This window comes from Cyprinodon tularosa, unplaced genomic scaffold (assembly GCF_016077235.1).
Source record: "Cyprinodon tularosa strain WSP-4 unplaced genomic scaffold, ASM1607723v1 ctg346, whole genome shotgun sequence".
NCBI classification, from domain to species: Eukaryota; Metazoa; Chordata; class Actinopteri; order Cyprinodontiformes; family Cyprinodontidae; genus Cyprinodon; species Cyprinodon tularosa.
In genome coordinates, this window is record NW_024039059.1 from 69,483 (window position 1) to 85,973 (window position 16,491).

Below are 16,491 nucleotides of genomic sequence, written 5' to 3' on the forward strand. Positions count from 1 at the left end.
GTCACTGTTGCCACAAAGGATGCGAGGCGTTGGTACGATGATGGAGGATGGAGAGTGTAGCTCATTAAAGCGAGCAGATTGTCTTCTACAGGCTCTGCTCTATCGAACCTAATCTGAGCTGGAGATCTGATCTGCAAACACGTTCGCACCCTGTTTAAAAAATACAAACCCATCTGAGGATCAGGCCCGCAGTGTCTGCTACCATCTAAAAAAGAACTCATTAGATGCTGATAAAACTGCTTAGATCCAATATCAGATCAGCTGTTCAAGTGATTCTGTTACTGGGTTGTGTTTCGGTGATTAATCTTATTGTAGCCTGGGGACTACAAGCTTTTTAATTAAATACCTATTTTAAAACTGAAGGTGATTTAGAGTTAAATATGATTAAAATCTAATGTTGGGCCTAGAGCTAAAGTTTGGAAGTCTTTGAAGATGGAGAAGTCAGTCTGTGAAGCTTGTGCTTGGGTGAAGTAAGGCTTTTCTAATATTAAATGTTTCGCTCTTTTAATCAGGTGCTTCTCAAGCTAAGCAGAGCTCCCAACCCCGGGCCCAGACCAGCAGCAAGCCCAGCAGGTCGGCCTCATTCTCCAAAGATGAACAGAGAAGGTGGGTCACATCTAAAATCTAATATATGCCTGGTAAAAAAACAAAAGTAATGATGATTAAGCCTATTGACCTACATGTACTGAAAACCACTTTACTTAGTTGCTTAAAAGAGATTTGATGTTTGTTTTGTTTTAGTCTTTAGTCATTTCCCGAAGGGAGTAATCCCAAGGGATTAATAAAGTCAAGTCTAAGTCTAAGTCTAATATTAAATGCATTTATGTCCCGATAAAGTCTAAATCGCAGCTATTTTCTATAATAGAAGCAGCCACACTTTGACTGAGTCTAACACTTGCAAGGCAGATTAAAGACATTTTTACTGGAAGCACTTTCTATGTAAATGCAGGGTTTCATTCTATAAGCTTCAAACTGGAGCTGCATCATGGAAATACTCCAGTAGGGGGCGATAATCACTAATATATGGGATCAGATCCTTAGTAAAGGCATGAATGGGATGATAAGAACTTTGAAAGGAAGACGTAACGTTGCTTTTCTTATCTTCAGCTTTCAATTCATTTATTAAGGGTCTGATCCATACGCATTTATTCTAAGTAATGTTTATATTTTTATCATATGAGTTGATGATGAGCTCCCTCTAGTAGTCTGGAGCAATTAGGTTATTCCTCAATTGTTTGCTTTTTTTAAGCATTTTTTTTTTACTTTTTTACTTTTTCTAACATTTTTCCTTTGCATGTGTTTTTGCTTTCGTTTAAATTTTTACTTTGCAATTATCTCTGAAAAGATGTGAATTAGAGTGTGTGTGACTCTCAGGCCACCGTACCCTTTACCTATCTGTCCACTTTAGCTCACCTGCTTAACCCATTTAGGCCTAAAACGCCTGGAAAAAACACCTTAAAAACCTATGGGCGATTTTAAAAAATACCCCTAAAACCTGAAGTTTTTCTGTAAATTCAGCAACTGTGTCAACGCCTAGTAAATTATTGATATCTCAGCTTCTGTAGCAGATAGAACTCAAAATATATTTTATCTTTGAAATTCTTCCAAAAAAAAAAAGTGAAAAGCAGTAATCAAAAAAAAAAAAAAAAATTCAACCTTTTATTTTTTCCATATGTGATCATGTCTTCATTGAGAATGTGCAATATAAAACGTTTTTAAAATAAAGAACAAACATTACATAAATAACTATCTGATGATTACTTATTAACAGTATTATTATGCATAATAATGCATATGTCTATGTTATAAATTGCATACAACTTACCTCCAGATGGCCACAAATCTGTCCCGGGACATATTTTGGGGGGAACTGCGTCCTGAAGAGAGGTTTACTCTGTCGCCAATAATCTCTTCGTACTGGCAACACAAGAAGTCCTATGCCCATACACAGCCCAATAAATGTCTTCATCTCCGTCACAGTCACGGGTGACCACTTTGCCATCTTTGCTCTTGTTGGAGTTTGGTTTGTTTGGTCACTGTACCTATTCGTCTCGGTAACAGGATGCATCCAAAGTTCTATATTAAAAATATGCTCAAATGCCTGCAGCGGTGTGGCGTCTGCAGGCAAATCAACTTTCACTCCAGGTGTGCGGTTGAAAACACTCCGTGCATTGCGGTGGTAGTTCGATTGGTTCAGCGCGTTCAAAGTCATCATTTTCATCTATACCGTCATCAAAGGCGACACACTCCTCAAAATCACTGCCTTCCGACAACTCTTCTCTGTCAAACTCCTCCATGTTTGCTTGAAAAAAACTTCTTTCTTCTTGCTTGACTTATATGCTCTCCCGGCGTCAATGGTAGAATTACGCAACAGCGCCCCCGGCTTGAATGGTAGAAATGCGGTAATGCTTTCCCGGCCTAAATGGGTTAAATTTACAGATGCATAACAATCAATTAATAGATCAGTTTTTCATCATGATGAGCCCAGACCAGTAAAGCCAACATCCATCCATCCATCCATTATCTTACACGCTTGTCCCAATTGGGGTCGCGAGGGGTGCTGGTGCCTATCTCCAGCAGTCAATGGGCGAGAGGCGGTAAAGCCAACAGGAAACCCTAAAATAGTACGATCTTGTGATTCTGTTGTGGGTTTAAAATAACAGTTAGTTTCATGGCAGATAACAGGTCATATGGGGGCACCGAATAAATGGGAAAAGAGCTAAAGTATCTGAAAACAACACATTAAGGGAAAAAAAAGGATTCTATAAACGGCTTTATTGTATTTAGACTTACAGGAACAAAATAGACATGCTTAATTTAAATGAACAGGTGATTCACAATTTATTTCTCAAGATTCATTTTACTGCCAAGTTTGAACATTTGCACCTTTGTCCGCTTCTGCCTAAATAATCCACCACACATGCCAGGTGTTTGAGCCTTATAATTAAAACAATATTACTTTGATTTTTTAAAAGCAATTTTGTAAAAAATAGATGTTCCTGCTGGTAAAATGCATCATTCATCATTGCAGAAATATGAACTGAAAATCTCTTTTAAATGACTTGGACCTCCAGCTAAGCTGGACTAATTCATGCAGGACTTAAACACATGACTGCAGTAAACCTCCTGCACTATAAGGGAAATTAAACGTTTGGATATTTCAAAACAAAATGTCACCAATCAGCTGTTTTTACTGAAATAGATGGAGAATTATGAAATAAAAGAAAAATGAATCAATGAAGCAAAAATGAATCAAAATATTAAAGTCAGTTTCTGTTACTGTGAAAATTCAATTCAGTTTATTTATATAGCGCCAATTCACGACACGTCATCTCAAGACACTTTACAGTTCAACCAGATCATACAGTCGAATTGATTCAAAGTTTTCTATCTAAGAAAAACCAGTTGATTGCATCGACTCATTGACTCGAAAGCAATCCCTCACACTAAGCATACTTGTAGCGACAGTGGAGAAGAAAAACTCCCTTTTAACAGGAAGAAACCTCCAGCAGAACCAGGCTCAGTGTGAGCGGCCATCTGCTGAGGTTCAAGGAGACAGAAGTAGAGACACAAAAAGCAGCTGTAAAAGGCAGACCAGCCCCGAGCCAGCTCCTTTGGATGAAGAGAGCACATCCAGCCAGTCACAGTCAGAGAAACAGGACTAAACTGTAAAACAGGCCGATCTCCAGCATCTACAAACAAAGTTGTTGATGGCAGCAGCACAGCTGATATTTCTCTCCAGGATGGTGTCACAGCCAAACAGGAACAGACCAGATGAAGCTACTATGAGAAAAAGCAGAGAGTGCAGAACGTTAGAGATTGAACTAACAGATTCTGCAGATTGGGAGAATAGAGAGAGAATAAAGCAGAATGATGAAATGGGGGTCCCTATGTCCTCCAGCAGTCTAAGCCTATAGCAGCATAACTATAGAGATAGCTCAGGATAACCTGAGCCACCCTAACTATAAGCTTTATCAAAAAGGAAAGTTTTAAGCCTAGTCTTAAAAGTAGACAGGGTGTCTGCCTCACGGAATAAAACTGGTAGTTGGTTCCACAGGAGAGGAGCCTGATAACTAAAAGATCTGCCTCCCATTCTATTTTTAGAAATTCTAGGAACGACTAGTAAACCTGCAGATTGAGATCAAAGTGCTCTGTTAGGAACATAAGGAACAATCAGATCTCTGATATCAGATGGAGCTTGGCCATTTAAGGCTTTATATGTGAGAAGGAGGATTTTAAATTCAATTCTGGATTTAACAGGAAGCCAAAGAAGAGAAGCCAGGATAGGAGAGATATGATCTCTCTTTTTAATTTTCATTAGAACTCTGGCTGCAGCATTTTTGATCAGCTGAAGGCTTTTAACTACAGCTTGTGGACTTCCTGATAGTAAAGAATTGCAATAGTCCAGCCTTGAAGTAACAAATGCATGAAAAGGGCAAATAAGGTGCAGCAAATAGAAAAAATAAATCACACTGTTTGCCATCTCTTCCTCCTCTCATCAAAACACCTAAATTATTCAGACTCCAACTTCTCCCATGTGTTCTCTGTCTTTCCCCTCATCAGCTTTATTGACATGTAATGTTTTTGGATAAATTATTGAGATGGTTTTATCGCTCAGCACCAGTCACGGTTCCTCTTTATCAAAACTAATATTGAACAAGGTTGAAGCTTGGAAAACTTTAAAATGTAACTATTTACAAGTTTGGATTACTTTGTTAAAATAATTTCTGTTTCTAGACATTGGAATGGAAGATGACTCCTAAGAGTCACAGCAATCCTCCAAAATCATCCATTCGTTTCTGTCCTCCTGTATTTCATTCATTCGTGATAAACCGCTATAATTATACCCAAGAAAACACCCCGAAATAGAATAAGATCTTCTGATGTCTGACAGTGAGAAATTATTTACGTTCTCTCAGGAACAGTGAGGAAGGCACACTGTTTGTAATTCTTAGTATGGAATCTGTCGCCCCCTTCTGGAGACATGAGGTGCTACACTAGCCTCTGTATAAACAAATGTCACCCAGGGAAGAAATTAAATGATTTGTTTTTTTTTTAAATGTTTAAGGTATGAGAGGCAGCAGGCAATACTGAAGGACGAGCTGGCCAAGATGGCCGAAAGAGAGAGGGAGGCAGCGAGGGAGGAGGTGGTGAAAGCCATGAACCGGGAACGACAACAGGCGCGCCAGGAAGTGCAGAGGGCCAAAGAATTGGTACAAACACTCATTCACTCATCATTCATTCACTCATAGATGCACCTGATATTTGTTTTTATGTGATCTGAAAACATCTTAACTTGCATGCTTTGTTATAGTGTTTAAGCTAAACCACTTTGATACATCAGTGCTGGAAACTCTGTGTGTCTGAGCTGTTTTATAGTAGGTCAGCTGAATAACTTTTAAATATGAAGGTTTATATGAATAACAAAACATTTTTAGGAACATTAAGTGACCAAATTACACTCACAAGTAATGCATTTGCTAGGTTTGCATTGGAATTCATATATGTGTATAATGATGATTTAAGCTTAGAAGTCAGAGGAAACGCCTGCATTTCAATAACAGTTCTACTGATTTGCTGCAGGAAATTTACAAGCTAGAAAAAAGACATCCAAAAGGTTTGACTGATTAAATTTATTTCAAGAAATGGGCAAATTGATAAATCTGTAACTTATTTTTTTGATTAATTGATTGATAATCGCTTTGACATTAAATATTAAAAAGTTAAAAAAGACCAAACAAAAAGTAGAAACTAGAGAGCTATTGGACAGGCTGCCATCTACTACAGCGGCGGAAATCAAAAGGCGACTCTTTAGCCTCTCTATAGCGTAGTTAGTGATTCATCAGTTACTAAGTTAATTGATTCCAGGCATCCCCAAACTCGGTCCTCAAGGCCCCCTGTCCTGCAGGTTTTAGAGGTTTCCCTGCTCCAGCACAGCTGATTTTAATTGAAAGCTGATTAACAGGCTTTTGGTCTACTGCAATTATTATAACCAGCTGTGCTGAAGCAGAGAAACCTCTAAAACCTGCAGGACAGGGGGCCTTGAGGACCGAGTTTGGGGATGCCTGGATTAGACGATTATTTCAGTAATCAAGTTAATCAAGATTAATTTGATTAATCATTTCAGCCCAAGGTTTGAGTATCGACCAGAACCAATTCTGACCCGATAAGACATGAGCTTTCATCATACATACTTTTGTTTCTCATTTTCTAGTTTGGATTGTTAGAGAAAGTTTGATAAAGTGATTTTAAACAGAAAACAATAATCAACATTAGTATGTATGAGAACAACTGACCCTTGTGTTAATAACTGACGGACATTAAAGAGAAACAGAGGGTTTCTGTCAGTTTGCTTATATCAGAGACTTGAGATGCAGGATGATTTATTTGATACACCTTTTTTGGATAGTATAAAAACATTTTTTGATGTCGGTATTGGCTAAGGACATGCTTAACTTTGGAAAAAAAAATAACTTGGTTAAAAACTTAAAAACACACAAGACTGCAGCAGAAGGCCCCCTACTGTAGCCTGACGTAGTCCTACTCAATTCTAGGCAGAATATGAGTCTGATACTGCTCCATAGAGCTGTGATTATGGGGCGTGTTTCGAACGAACCAGGAAAAATGCCTCTGCACTCAATACAACCAATAAGAGCAACGGAGTGCGTGACGTATGTTAAGCGAGGCATAGTTGTTGTCCACAAAAATCAAAGCGTGCAGTTGCACGCCTATAATAAGAAGATGAGACTTGATCGCGTTTCTCTGTTCCTCTTTTGAAGTTAAATTGCTGTCGATATCTTCTAGAACAGACCTAATAGCAGAATCTACTCACCTAAACTCTCCAGCGGCAGCCATTATTGTTGTCACCCAAGCGCGCTTTGGTCACGTGGTTGATTACGTTACTCTTGATCATCTGTCCATCATCGTATAAAGCCCGCCCTGACAATTTGATTGGATCACCTGACAGTGGGCGATAATACTCGCACTACTATGGAGCAGAGCCAGACCGAACTTCCCCGACCTCAAACTTTGTGGGCGGGACTAAGTTCGGAATGGCACCCAGGCTACCCCTACTGGTGGGATGACTCTAAACAGCAGCCAGAGCTGCAACATTTAGATTTGATGGATATATGATCCCATAGAGCAGTGGTCATGGATTAGCGGACCGCGGTCTGGATCCAGACCCACCTGCTAGCTAATCGGTACCAACCTGATTTAAAACATTTATAAATTACTGCATGTTGTCCGACGGCCGCTTCTTCTGTTAATATGGTAAAGCCCACCGGAGCATCCAGCTCTAGGCTGCACGTGATAGAAATAATCCAATGAGCTGCTGTCAGTCTGGGTTGCTGCTGCTGCTACTTTTAGACACAGCAGGCAAACCTGTGGCGAGCCGGGCGATGGGAAAGAAGGAGAAGATGATGAGAAAAAGAGCAGAGAAAGTGTGGACTGCTGGAAGAACTGTGGTGAACTGGTGAAAGAAAAATGAAATGGCGTGCACAAAGATGACCCTGCACATTTAGAGGATGTTTGGCTCAACCTGCTGCTGTGAAGCAGGATTCTCCACCATGAACAGAATCAAAAATAAATCTGGATCCAGGCTCAAAATGATCACCTTGATATGTGCTTTAGAATGGCTTTGTCTCCATTCAAACCCAGGTTTAAATCCTGGCAGGGCAGAATAAAGCCCACTGCTCTCATTAAGCCAGGAAAAAGAAAGAAAAGAAAAACGGTCAGTTCAGGTGTTTTATATAAAAAAAGAAGTGAGTCAGAAAATTGTGTATATATACCAAACCGAACAATTTTTGTTCTCTATTTAAAACTATTTAGATTTTAAAATGGAAAAAGTTTCTATTTTGTATTTAAAAATTCAATGTATAACATGGATGCATAAACACCTGCATTTTATTTCAGTGTTAAATTCTGTTTAAAGTAACAGATTATACGGTAATTAAAAATGTCTTTACTAGTTTGGTTACTCTCTGCCATTTGGTATGATTGATTCTACCATAAAATAAATACAGGAGTGACCTGTAGGTGGAGCTGTTGTGTTTGCTTTACAGAAGAGCATCATGAGTTCTAACTGCCATTCTTCTGTTTTTCTGCAGATTCAAGGTTTTACAAGAGTTCAGTGGTTGTTACTGTCTTAAAAAACTCTGATTACCTCGAGTAGGAGGAGGTTTGTTTTTGTGGAGTCGAGTCAGGATTCAGTTTGCTGAGTTTTTGCTCCAGCCAAGTCACGTGTTGGCGTGTTTTGTAGTCACATAAATTGCTTCTTGGGTTTGCATTTGTAATTTCCATGGTGATACTCGCTCTGCTTTATCCCTCCTACCTGCCTTCTTATCCTCACCTATTACCTCCCCATTTCTTTTCTATCTGTCCCTCTTCACCTTGTTCTGCTTCTTTCTTTCTCTCGGTGCCCCCCCTCCACCACCTCCGCCAGCATCCTCCATCTCCCTCTGTCTTTTTCTGTTTTCTATCCCAGCCCATCGCTCACTCCTTCCTGCCCTGGAGACAGTATTATCAGTGAAGTGCACGCGGTAAATTGCACCCTGAGAGTTTCCTGGGGTTGCAGATAGGAGTGGGGCAGCATTGGAATTATAGTTGTGGAAAGAGGAGAGCTTGTTGTACACACCAGTTGGTGCGTGTTTCATGCGACTCATGCTCTCCTTACCCCCCCTCCCCCTTTCTGTGTGGAGACATGCTGTAGTGTCGGTCTTATCTCCACTCCAACATACTCCTACTTCTAATAAAAGCATGCTGGAGGGGTGACGTGAGCAGAATGACCGGTTATTCGGGTTTGGATGTCCTTATGCTAAGGGCTCCTTGTAATTACGCTTGGAATGTGTGTGCATTTCATATATGCAATATGCATGAAATGCAGTGTGTGTGTGTATATATATATATATATATATATATATATATATATATATATATATATATATATATATATATATACAAAGTTAATTTAGAACCAAAATGTGTTATTTATTTTTTACATTTGGAATTGTTTGGAGTAACTTCTTAATTGTTACACCCTTAGGATGGTTTGTTAAATGTCTAGTGTGGACGGGATGTTTTGAAAAAAATTTTTTTTTTGACCACTTTTTTGGGAGCTTAAAACATTAAATTCAGTTTCTACGAAGTTCCAAGACATTTGAAGTCATTCATTTTTTTTAAATATTTTTTTTATTTTTGCTTTTACAATAAGTCAGGCCGGAAGTGCATACAAAAACAAAATCCCCTGTTACCACCCACGGCCTTCGTTGGAAATTTTGGTATTTTATTTTTGTTGGAACAGAAGCCTGCGACATATGTATGTATGTATATATATATATATATATATATATATATCACTAAAAACACATTTTCAGCAGATGCCGGCAACAATTCCTGCAATCTCCTGAAATTAAGCTGTGTAATAAAGTGAAATGTCACAAAGGGAAGTATTGAACATGTGAAGAACGAGGTGCAAAAAAGCACGAAAAGCCAAGAAACCAGCCGAAATCCATCAGTAATTAGAAAGCAATTATTGCCCCTTGTCAGTGCAGATAAATATCAGCTGGTTCAGTCCAAAAGGATGGCCTATAAAAGTGTCTCTTGTGTCTCACCAGAGACACTGTTCCTGTTTGGCTGTGACACCATTCTAAAGAGAAATATCAGCTGTGCTGCTGCCATCAACACATTTGTTTATAGATGTTGGAGATCGGCCTGTTTTCCAGTGTAGTCCTGTTTCTCTGACTGTGACTAACTGGATGTGCTCTCTTCATCCTCTGATGTGGGGGCTGGCTCAGAGCTCGTCTTCCTGGCTATGTGTTTCCTGGATGGTTGACAGTTGCCTTTTGTATTTCTACTTCTTTTATGATGTCTGCATCTGTCTCCTTTAACCCTACTCGGCCTCAGCAGATGGCCGCTCACACTGAGCCTGGTTCTGCTGGAGGTTTCTTCCTGTTAAAAGGGAGTTTTTCCTCTCCACTGTCGCTACAAGCATGCTTAGTGTTAGGGATTGCATTCGAGTCAATGAGTCGATGCAATCAACTGATTTTCCTTAAATAGATAACGTTGAATCAATTTGACTGTATGATCTGGTTGAATTGTATCTGTAATGTGCCTTGAGACGACGTGTTGTGAATTGCTGCATAATGGACGCCCTCTGCTCCCCAAGGGGATGGGTTAAATGCAGAGGTGAATGTCATTGCTTTGTAATTGTGACAATATAATAACAATATAATAACAATATAGATAAATTTTAATTTAGTAAAAAATCAGGCTTCTACCATAAAGCATTATTTACTTTATGTGCAGTTAAATCAGATGTAAATTCATTACAAAGTGGTTTGCAAAAATTAGCAAAAAAACAAAGGTGATTTTAAAATACATTTATACCATAGCAGTCAGGAAGTGTCTGGTAAATAGGATGTTTTGTTTTAACATAACATTTTGATGATGGTTAATGTACTTTTTTGCAAAAAATAAGTTAAATACTTGAAAGTTTTTCCTTTTTTTTGTGAAACTGGGAAAAGTTTGTCAGACTGACCATATGGAAGGATGGGACATAGAAGCTTCCAGATGATTGAGCATTTACTATGTAATTGGATGGAAGGATGTTGGGGTGAAAAAGATGTGACTGAACATTTTGTGAAGGGTTGGAGTGAAGAACGTGGAAGAGGCAAGAATGAATGGGATTGAAAGAGAAGAAGACCCGCTTTTCCTGAAAAGAAGGGAATGAATCAAAGGATGAATAAAAAGTCTTCAAAAGCAATTTAATGTTTCCTGGAGGATCACGAGGAGCTGGAAGAGATTGGCGACAACAGGCGCCTGAAAAGGGAGGGGAGTACCTATTTGTAATGTTTCTTTAGGCAATCGGCTTTCTAAAGGAAGAGGGTATTGCTATATGATCAAAAGGAAGTTTGCAAGATGATTAAACATTTTGCACCATTAGGAGATAGTGTAAAAGACTGACAGGAAGGAAGGAGAGAAGGAGACGGTTTGACGGAGCGAAATCTGAAGCACCAGGCGCATAACATGAAAGGATGAAAGAAAAGAGGCTGAATAAAATGACAGATGGTCGATTTGAGAGAAACACGAAAAAGTTAGCTTTCTCTGAGATACTAATGAAATAATACACAAATGAAAAAAAAAAAAAAACATCTTATAGCTAGAGCTAAGCGAGAACACGTGTACTTTATTCTTCTTAAAGATACTTCTTAAATTCTTAAAGATTTTAGGTTTGTTTTTTTATTGTTTTAGCATTAAATATTTAGTTTGGTCTGAGTTAAACTGAGAATTATATCCAGGTTATCCTGAAACTTAGGGGTGTGGAAAAAAAATCTATTTGGCAACATATCGGGATTCTTGGCTGCCTGATGTGTGTGTGTGTGTGTGTGTGTGTATGTGTGTATATATATTATATATACACTATATTGCCAAAAGTATTTGCTCACCCATCCAAATTATTGGAATCAGGTGTTCCAATCACTTCCATGGCCACAGGTGTATAAATTCAAGCACCTAGGCATGCAGACTGTTTTTACAAACATTTGTGAAAGAATGGGTCGCTCTCAGGAGCTCAGTGAATTCCAGCGTGGAACTGTGATAGGATGCCACCTGTGCAACAAATCCAGTCGTGAAATTTCCTCGCTCCTAAATATTCCACAGTCAACTGTCAGCTGTATTATAAGAAAATGGAAGTGTTTGGGAACGACAGCAACTCAGCCACGAAGTGGTAGGCCACGTAAACTGACGGAGCGGGGTCAGCGGATGCTGAAGCGCATAGTGCGAAGAGGTCGCCAACTTTCTGCAGAGTCAATCACTACAGACCTCCAAACTTCATGTGGCCTTCAGATTAGCTCAAGAACAGTGCGCAGAGAGCTTCATGGAATGGGTTTCCATGGTCAAGCAGCTGCATCCAAGCCATACATCACCAAGTGCAATGCAAAGCGTCGGATGCGGTGGTGTAAAGCACGCCGCCACTGGACTCTAGAGCAGTGGAGACGCGTTCTCTGGAGTGACGAATCGCGCTTCTCCATCTGGCAATCTGATGGACGGGTCTGGGTTTGGCGGTTGCCAGGAGAACGGTACTTGTCTGACTGCATTGTGCCAAGTGTAAAGTTTGGTGGAGGGGGGATTATGGTGTGGGGTTGTTTTTCAGGAGCTGGGCTTGGCCCCTTAGTTCCAGTGAAAGGAACTCTGAATGCTTCAGCATCCCAAGACATTTTGGACAATTCCATGCTCCCAACTTTGTGGGAACAGTTTGGAGCTGGCCCCTTCCTCTTCCAACATGACTGTGCACCAGTGCACAAAGCAAGGTCCATAAAGACATGGATGACAGAGTCTGGTGTGGATGAACTTGACTGGCCTGCACAGAGTCCTGACCTCAACCCGATAGAACACCTTTGGGATGAATTAGAGCGGAGACTGAGAGCCAGGCCTTCTCGTCCAACATCAGTGTGCGACCTCACAAATGCGCTTCTGGAAGAATGGTCAAAAATTCCCATAAACACACTCCTAAACCTTGTGGACAGCCTTCCCAGAAGAGTTGAAGCTGTTCTAGCTGCAAAGGGTGGACCGACGTCATATTGAACCCTATGGATTAGGAACGGGATGTCACTTAAGCTCATATGTGAGTCAAGGCAGGTGAGCAAATACTTTTGGCAATATAGTGTATATATATATATATATATATATATATATATATTTTTTATTTTTTTTTATTTATTTTAAGAAAATAATTTTTACCTTAAACTGAGGGAAGATGGGCTACCTCTGCACCACCAGTCTGGTAGATGGCGCTGTGGAGCCCCCTTTTCTGTGCGGCGCAGCACATTATCTGTAGTTGAGGCAGTCACTTGGAAGACATGAACTGAGTCAAACCCCAAACAGCACAGATACCAACATGAACATTTACAGAGGTTGCTTTTTATTAGGGATGCACGATATAATTGGCCCCCTATCGGTATCGGCCTTAAAACTGAATATCGGACATCGGCCACCCCACCGATATTTAACCCGATATTTGATCAGCTTCTGAGTTTCTAAAATCTAAAAAAAAAATAAAAAATAAAAAATACTACTTCTTCTTCTTCCTCAAAAACGTCTTTTTTACAGACTTAAAAACTTCTGAAGGCGAGGGAAAAAATATTGATACATTAAAATATCACAATATCTTCATATGCTGATATATTGCCATTTAAAAACACCATATCAATCTCTTTTACTAATTAAATATTGCTATATGTCATCGTTATGCTACAAAATCCCCTGAAAATTCACAAAATGTTGCCATATTTTTATATGTTGATATATTGACGCCGTATCGATCTATTTTACTAACAAAATCTCACAAGAATTTGCAAAATATCACGAGAGTTTGTAACAGAACGATGAAATTTCACGAGATTTTGAAAGTAAAATAGATCGATACCGCGTTTTTAAAAATCTATTTGAAATCAGCATATGAAAATATATTTGAGTATATTATTTGTGTCAGAAAGTGTCAGAAATGGATGGCAAAACTGCTATTTTCAATTACTACTTATTTTTGTCCAGCTTTAACATCGGTATCGGTTATCGGCTACATGAGTTTTAAAATATCGGCATATCGGATATCGGCCAAAATCCCAATATCGTGCATCCCTACTTTTTATCTATAAATGTAACTTTTATAGCAGAAAAGATATCGTGATAGTGCAATATAGTGATATCGTATCGTGACCCAAGTATCGTGATGCGTATCGTATTGCAACAGCCATGCAAATACTAACCTCTACTGAAACTGTGAGGTAAAACATAAGACTAAAGTTTAATTGGAGAATGTAGCCTAAGTTCAGGAACTTCTGGATAAAAATAATTTTATAAGATTAACTTCAATATGATGTTTATATTAGGCATGATGGGCATCAAAACAAGGGCAACATTTGGTTTATTAGAAAGGAGAATAAAAGGCTTCAAGGAATTCATCTTTATAGCAGCTTTAGAACAAAGAGCAGGAAGTGTCATGATTTGGGATTTCTTTACTGCAACAGGACCCTCAAAGAATCTAGGGAAATCATATTTAAATGTAAAATCATTCTGGCTTAAACATGTATATAAATGTACTCTATCAGATGATATTGTCCCAAGATATAGAACATTTCAATTTAAATAAGAAATAAGAATAATTTACTTTCCCATTGAGTTCCGTCCCAGTGTTTCACAGGGATGGACGTCTGTGTCTTCAGCAGGCGTAGAGCTAACAGAACTGGCAGCGTTGCGAGGCAAGGGCTCAAACATGTACGGCTGTAAGCCTTCTACACCAAACCAAGCTTCTGCTGCCCTGGCGTCCTCTTCCACAACAGCTTTATCCCCGCTTTCCTCCTCTAAATAAAAAATGGATGACAGAGGAGACTCATCCACGACCTCCGACACTAAACTCTCCTCCTCTTGCATGTTTCCGCTGTCCATACGTTCCTTGACAGTGTCGTTTCTAAGTCACCAATTTAGTGCTACTTGGTCCCAATGGAATTTCCCATTGGGAACCTACTAGCACTAAGTTGCTAACTGGTTAGCAAGATGCTTTGAAGAAACCGGCCACAATCAAAGTGGCTTGCAAACCTTCCGCCACAACAATCCTGCCCTCTTGATAAACGACCAATCACATACACTTTACTCGCTTGTGTAAAGTCGTGCACCACTCTGGAGAATTCGGAAATGCAACGGTTGGAACAGCCGTTTCCCTACGATTTTAAGGTGTTTCAGAATGAGCTTAAAACAAATGTGAGACTATAAAAGAAATTGATAAATAGAGAATGAATTTAAATCACATCGGAACCCTGCAACATGGCAATGCCCTGAAACTGGCTAAATGTTCGAAAAGTATGGATACGTAACATTCACCTCTAGATGATGGCAGCAGTCCTCAAACCTTCACTACTTTCCATGGTAAACAAGGTTGTTATAAATGTTAATTGGAAGAACTGATTTGCAAGTTCAAAGAATGAACTGGGACAGACGTGTTGAATTTATGCCGAGGAGTTCAAACCCCCTGCAAATACAGAAATGTGGAGCAATTGAAAAAATGTACTGCAAAATATAAAAATGAGACAAAAACATGTGGAATGGAAAAAACATTGGGGATGCACCAACATTTAAATTCTTGGCTGAATCGGAAAACAAAAAAGTGGGAAACCAAGGCAAATCAAAACACTGAAACTTTTTGAATGACTGATCTGAATGACTGAGAATCTTCACCAGCATATTTTCTGTGATAACGGCATCTTCCCTTCAGCTTTTTCTGTGTTATTGTGTTTGAAATGCATTAATGCATTTGCACTGTGTCCTGTACCCCTCAGCCACCGTAGCTAAACAACCAAAAAGCAAAGGTTTAAAGAAGTTATCACCCAGAAATCTGACTTTTTCATGATAAAATGTGTGTGTCTGTGTAGGGCTTAAGGTAAACCCTAACTTAAACCTAGCCTAACTTCAGCCCGCCATACTATCACCAGTACCGTCTGTAGTCAACTAATATGGTTGACTATTCAAACACCTGTCCACAGGTGCTAAGTGTTGCTGCCTGTGTAATGGTTTAACTACGGTAAATGAGCCATGGAAGTCTGCTAAAGTCGCTAATGCTACATTTACATGAACAAGGATGCACCCAGGTCAAATGCTAGCCAACCAGAGAAAAACGGGGGTAATAAAAGGGGCTAGATGGGGCAGTATTTCATGTGTTTCCTCCTGAAAATGATCTAACATATATTTAAAGACCATTTCAGAAAGATTTTATAGTAAAAAACAGGTTATGATTGTTTTAAGTTTCACCTAGAACCAGATCCCCTGTTACTTTGATTCTTTTTTTTTTTGTAATTCCATGTGAGATTGAAAAGGCGAGCAAACAGAGAGTTTATCCTTGAGTGCTTGAATAAAAATGAGAGGTGAGGGGAGAGAAAAAGAAGCTACGGGTGACTCAGTTCTTCCTGTCCCTTTGTGGACGCCGCTGCTCTGAGTCACAAGTCAGAGAGTCAAACAATGATGCGAGGCATGTGCTATTTACTGGCTTCTTCTCCTTTCTCTCCATCACTTCTTCAATCCTGTCCTTTGTCCTGTTCACGTTGAGCTGACGGATTCTTTCATTCCTCTGTCCCTTTCTGCATCATGAGCCAAGGACCTCTCCCACTGTGCTGCTCCCATAATGCTCTTTGTTAATGGCAAATCTTTTGCAGATTAATTTCAGAATTAGAGCGGGGAATAAGAGAATGGAAAGAAAGGAGGCAAAGCCGAAGTGAAGGACTAAGAGGGATTCTCTCTTTCTCCAATATGTTAATGGCCTTTTGCCGCACGTTGAAAGCAAAAGAAGGTTATAAGTCACATTAGCATATGGTAAATTTCTCTCTCTGTTCTCCAGAACAATTAAAAGGCCTATTTTATTAACTGCCCTTTACCTTTCTTCAGATTGAGCTTCAGCTAATAAAAGATATCATTTTTCTGCGCTTGTCTCGAGGAGCATGATTAGAT

General features: G+C 39.4%; 1 protein-coding gene across 2 annotated transcripts in view; it reads left to right on the forward strand.

Annotated features, from left to right (window-relative positions):
• Window positions 1-16,491, forward strand: part of chchd6a (coiled-coil-helix-coiled-coil-helix domain containing 6a) — a 131,504-nt gene that overhangs the window by 3,600 nt on the left and 111,413 nt on the right. For both annotated transcript variants that reach the window (XM_038294837.1, XM_038294838.1), the window contains exons 3-4: window positions 513-606; window positions 5,069-5,213. In XM_038294837.1, coding sequence (XP_038150765.1) covers window positions 513-606; window positions 5,069-5,213 — 239 coding nt within the window. The remainder of the gene's footprint in view (window positions 1-512; window positions 607-5,068; window positions 5,214-16,491) is intronic.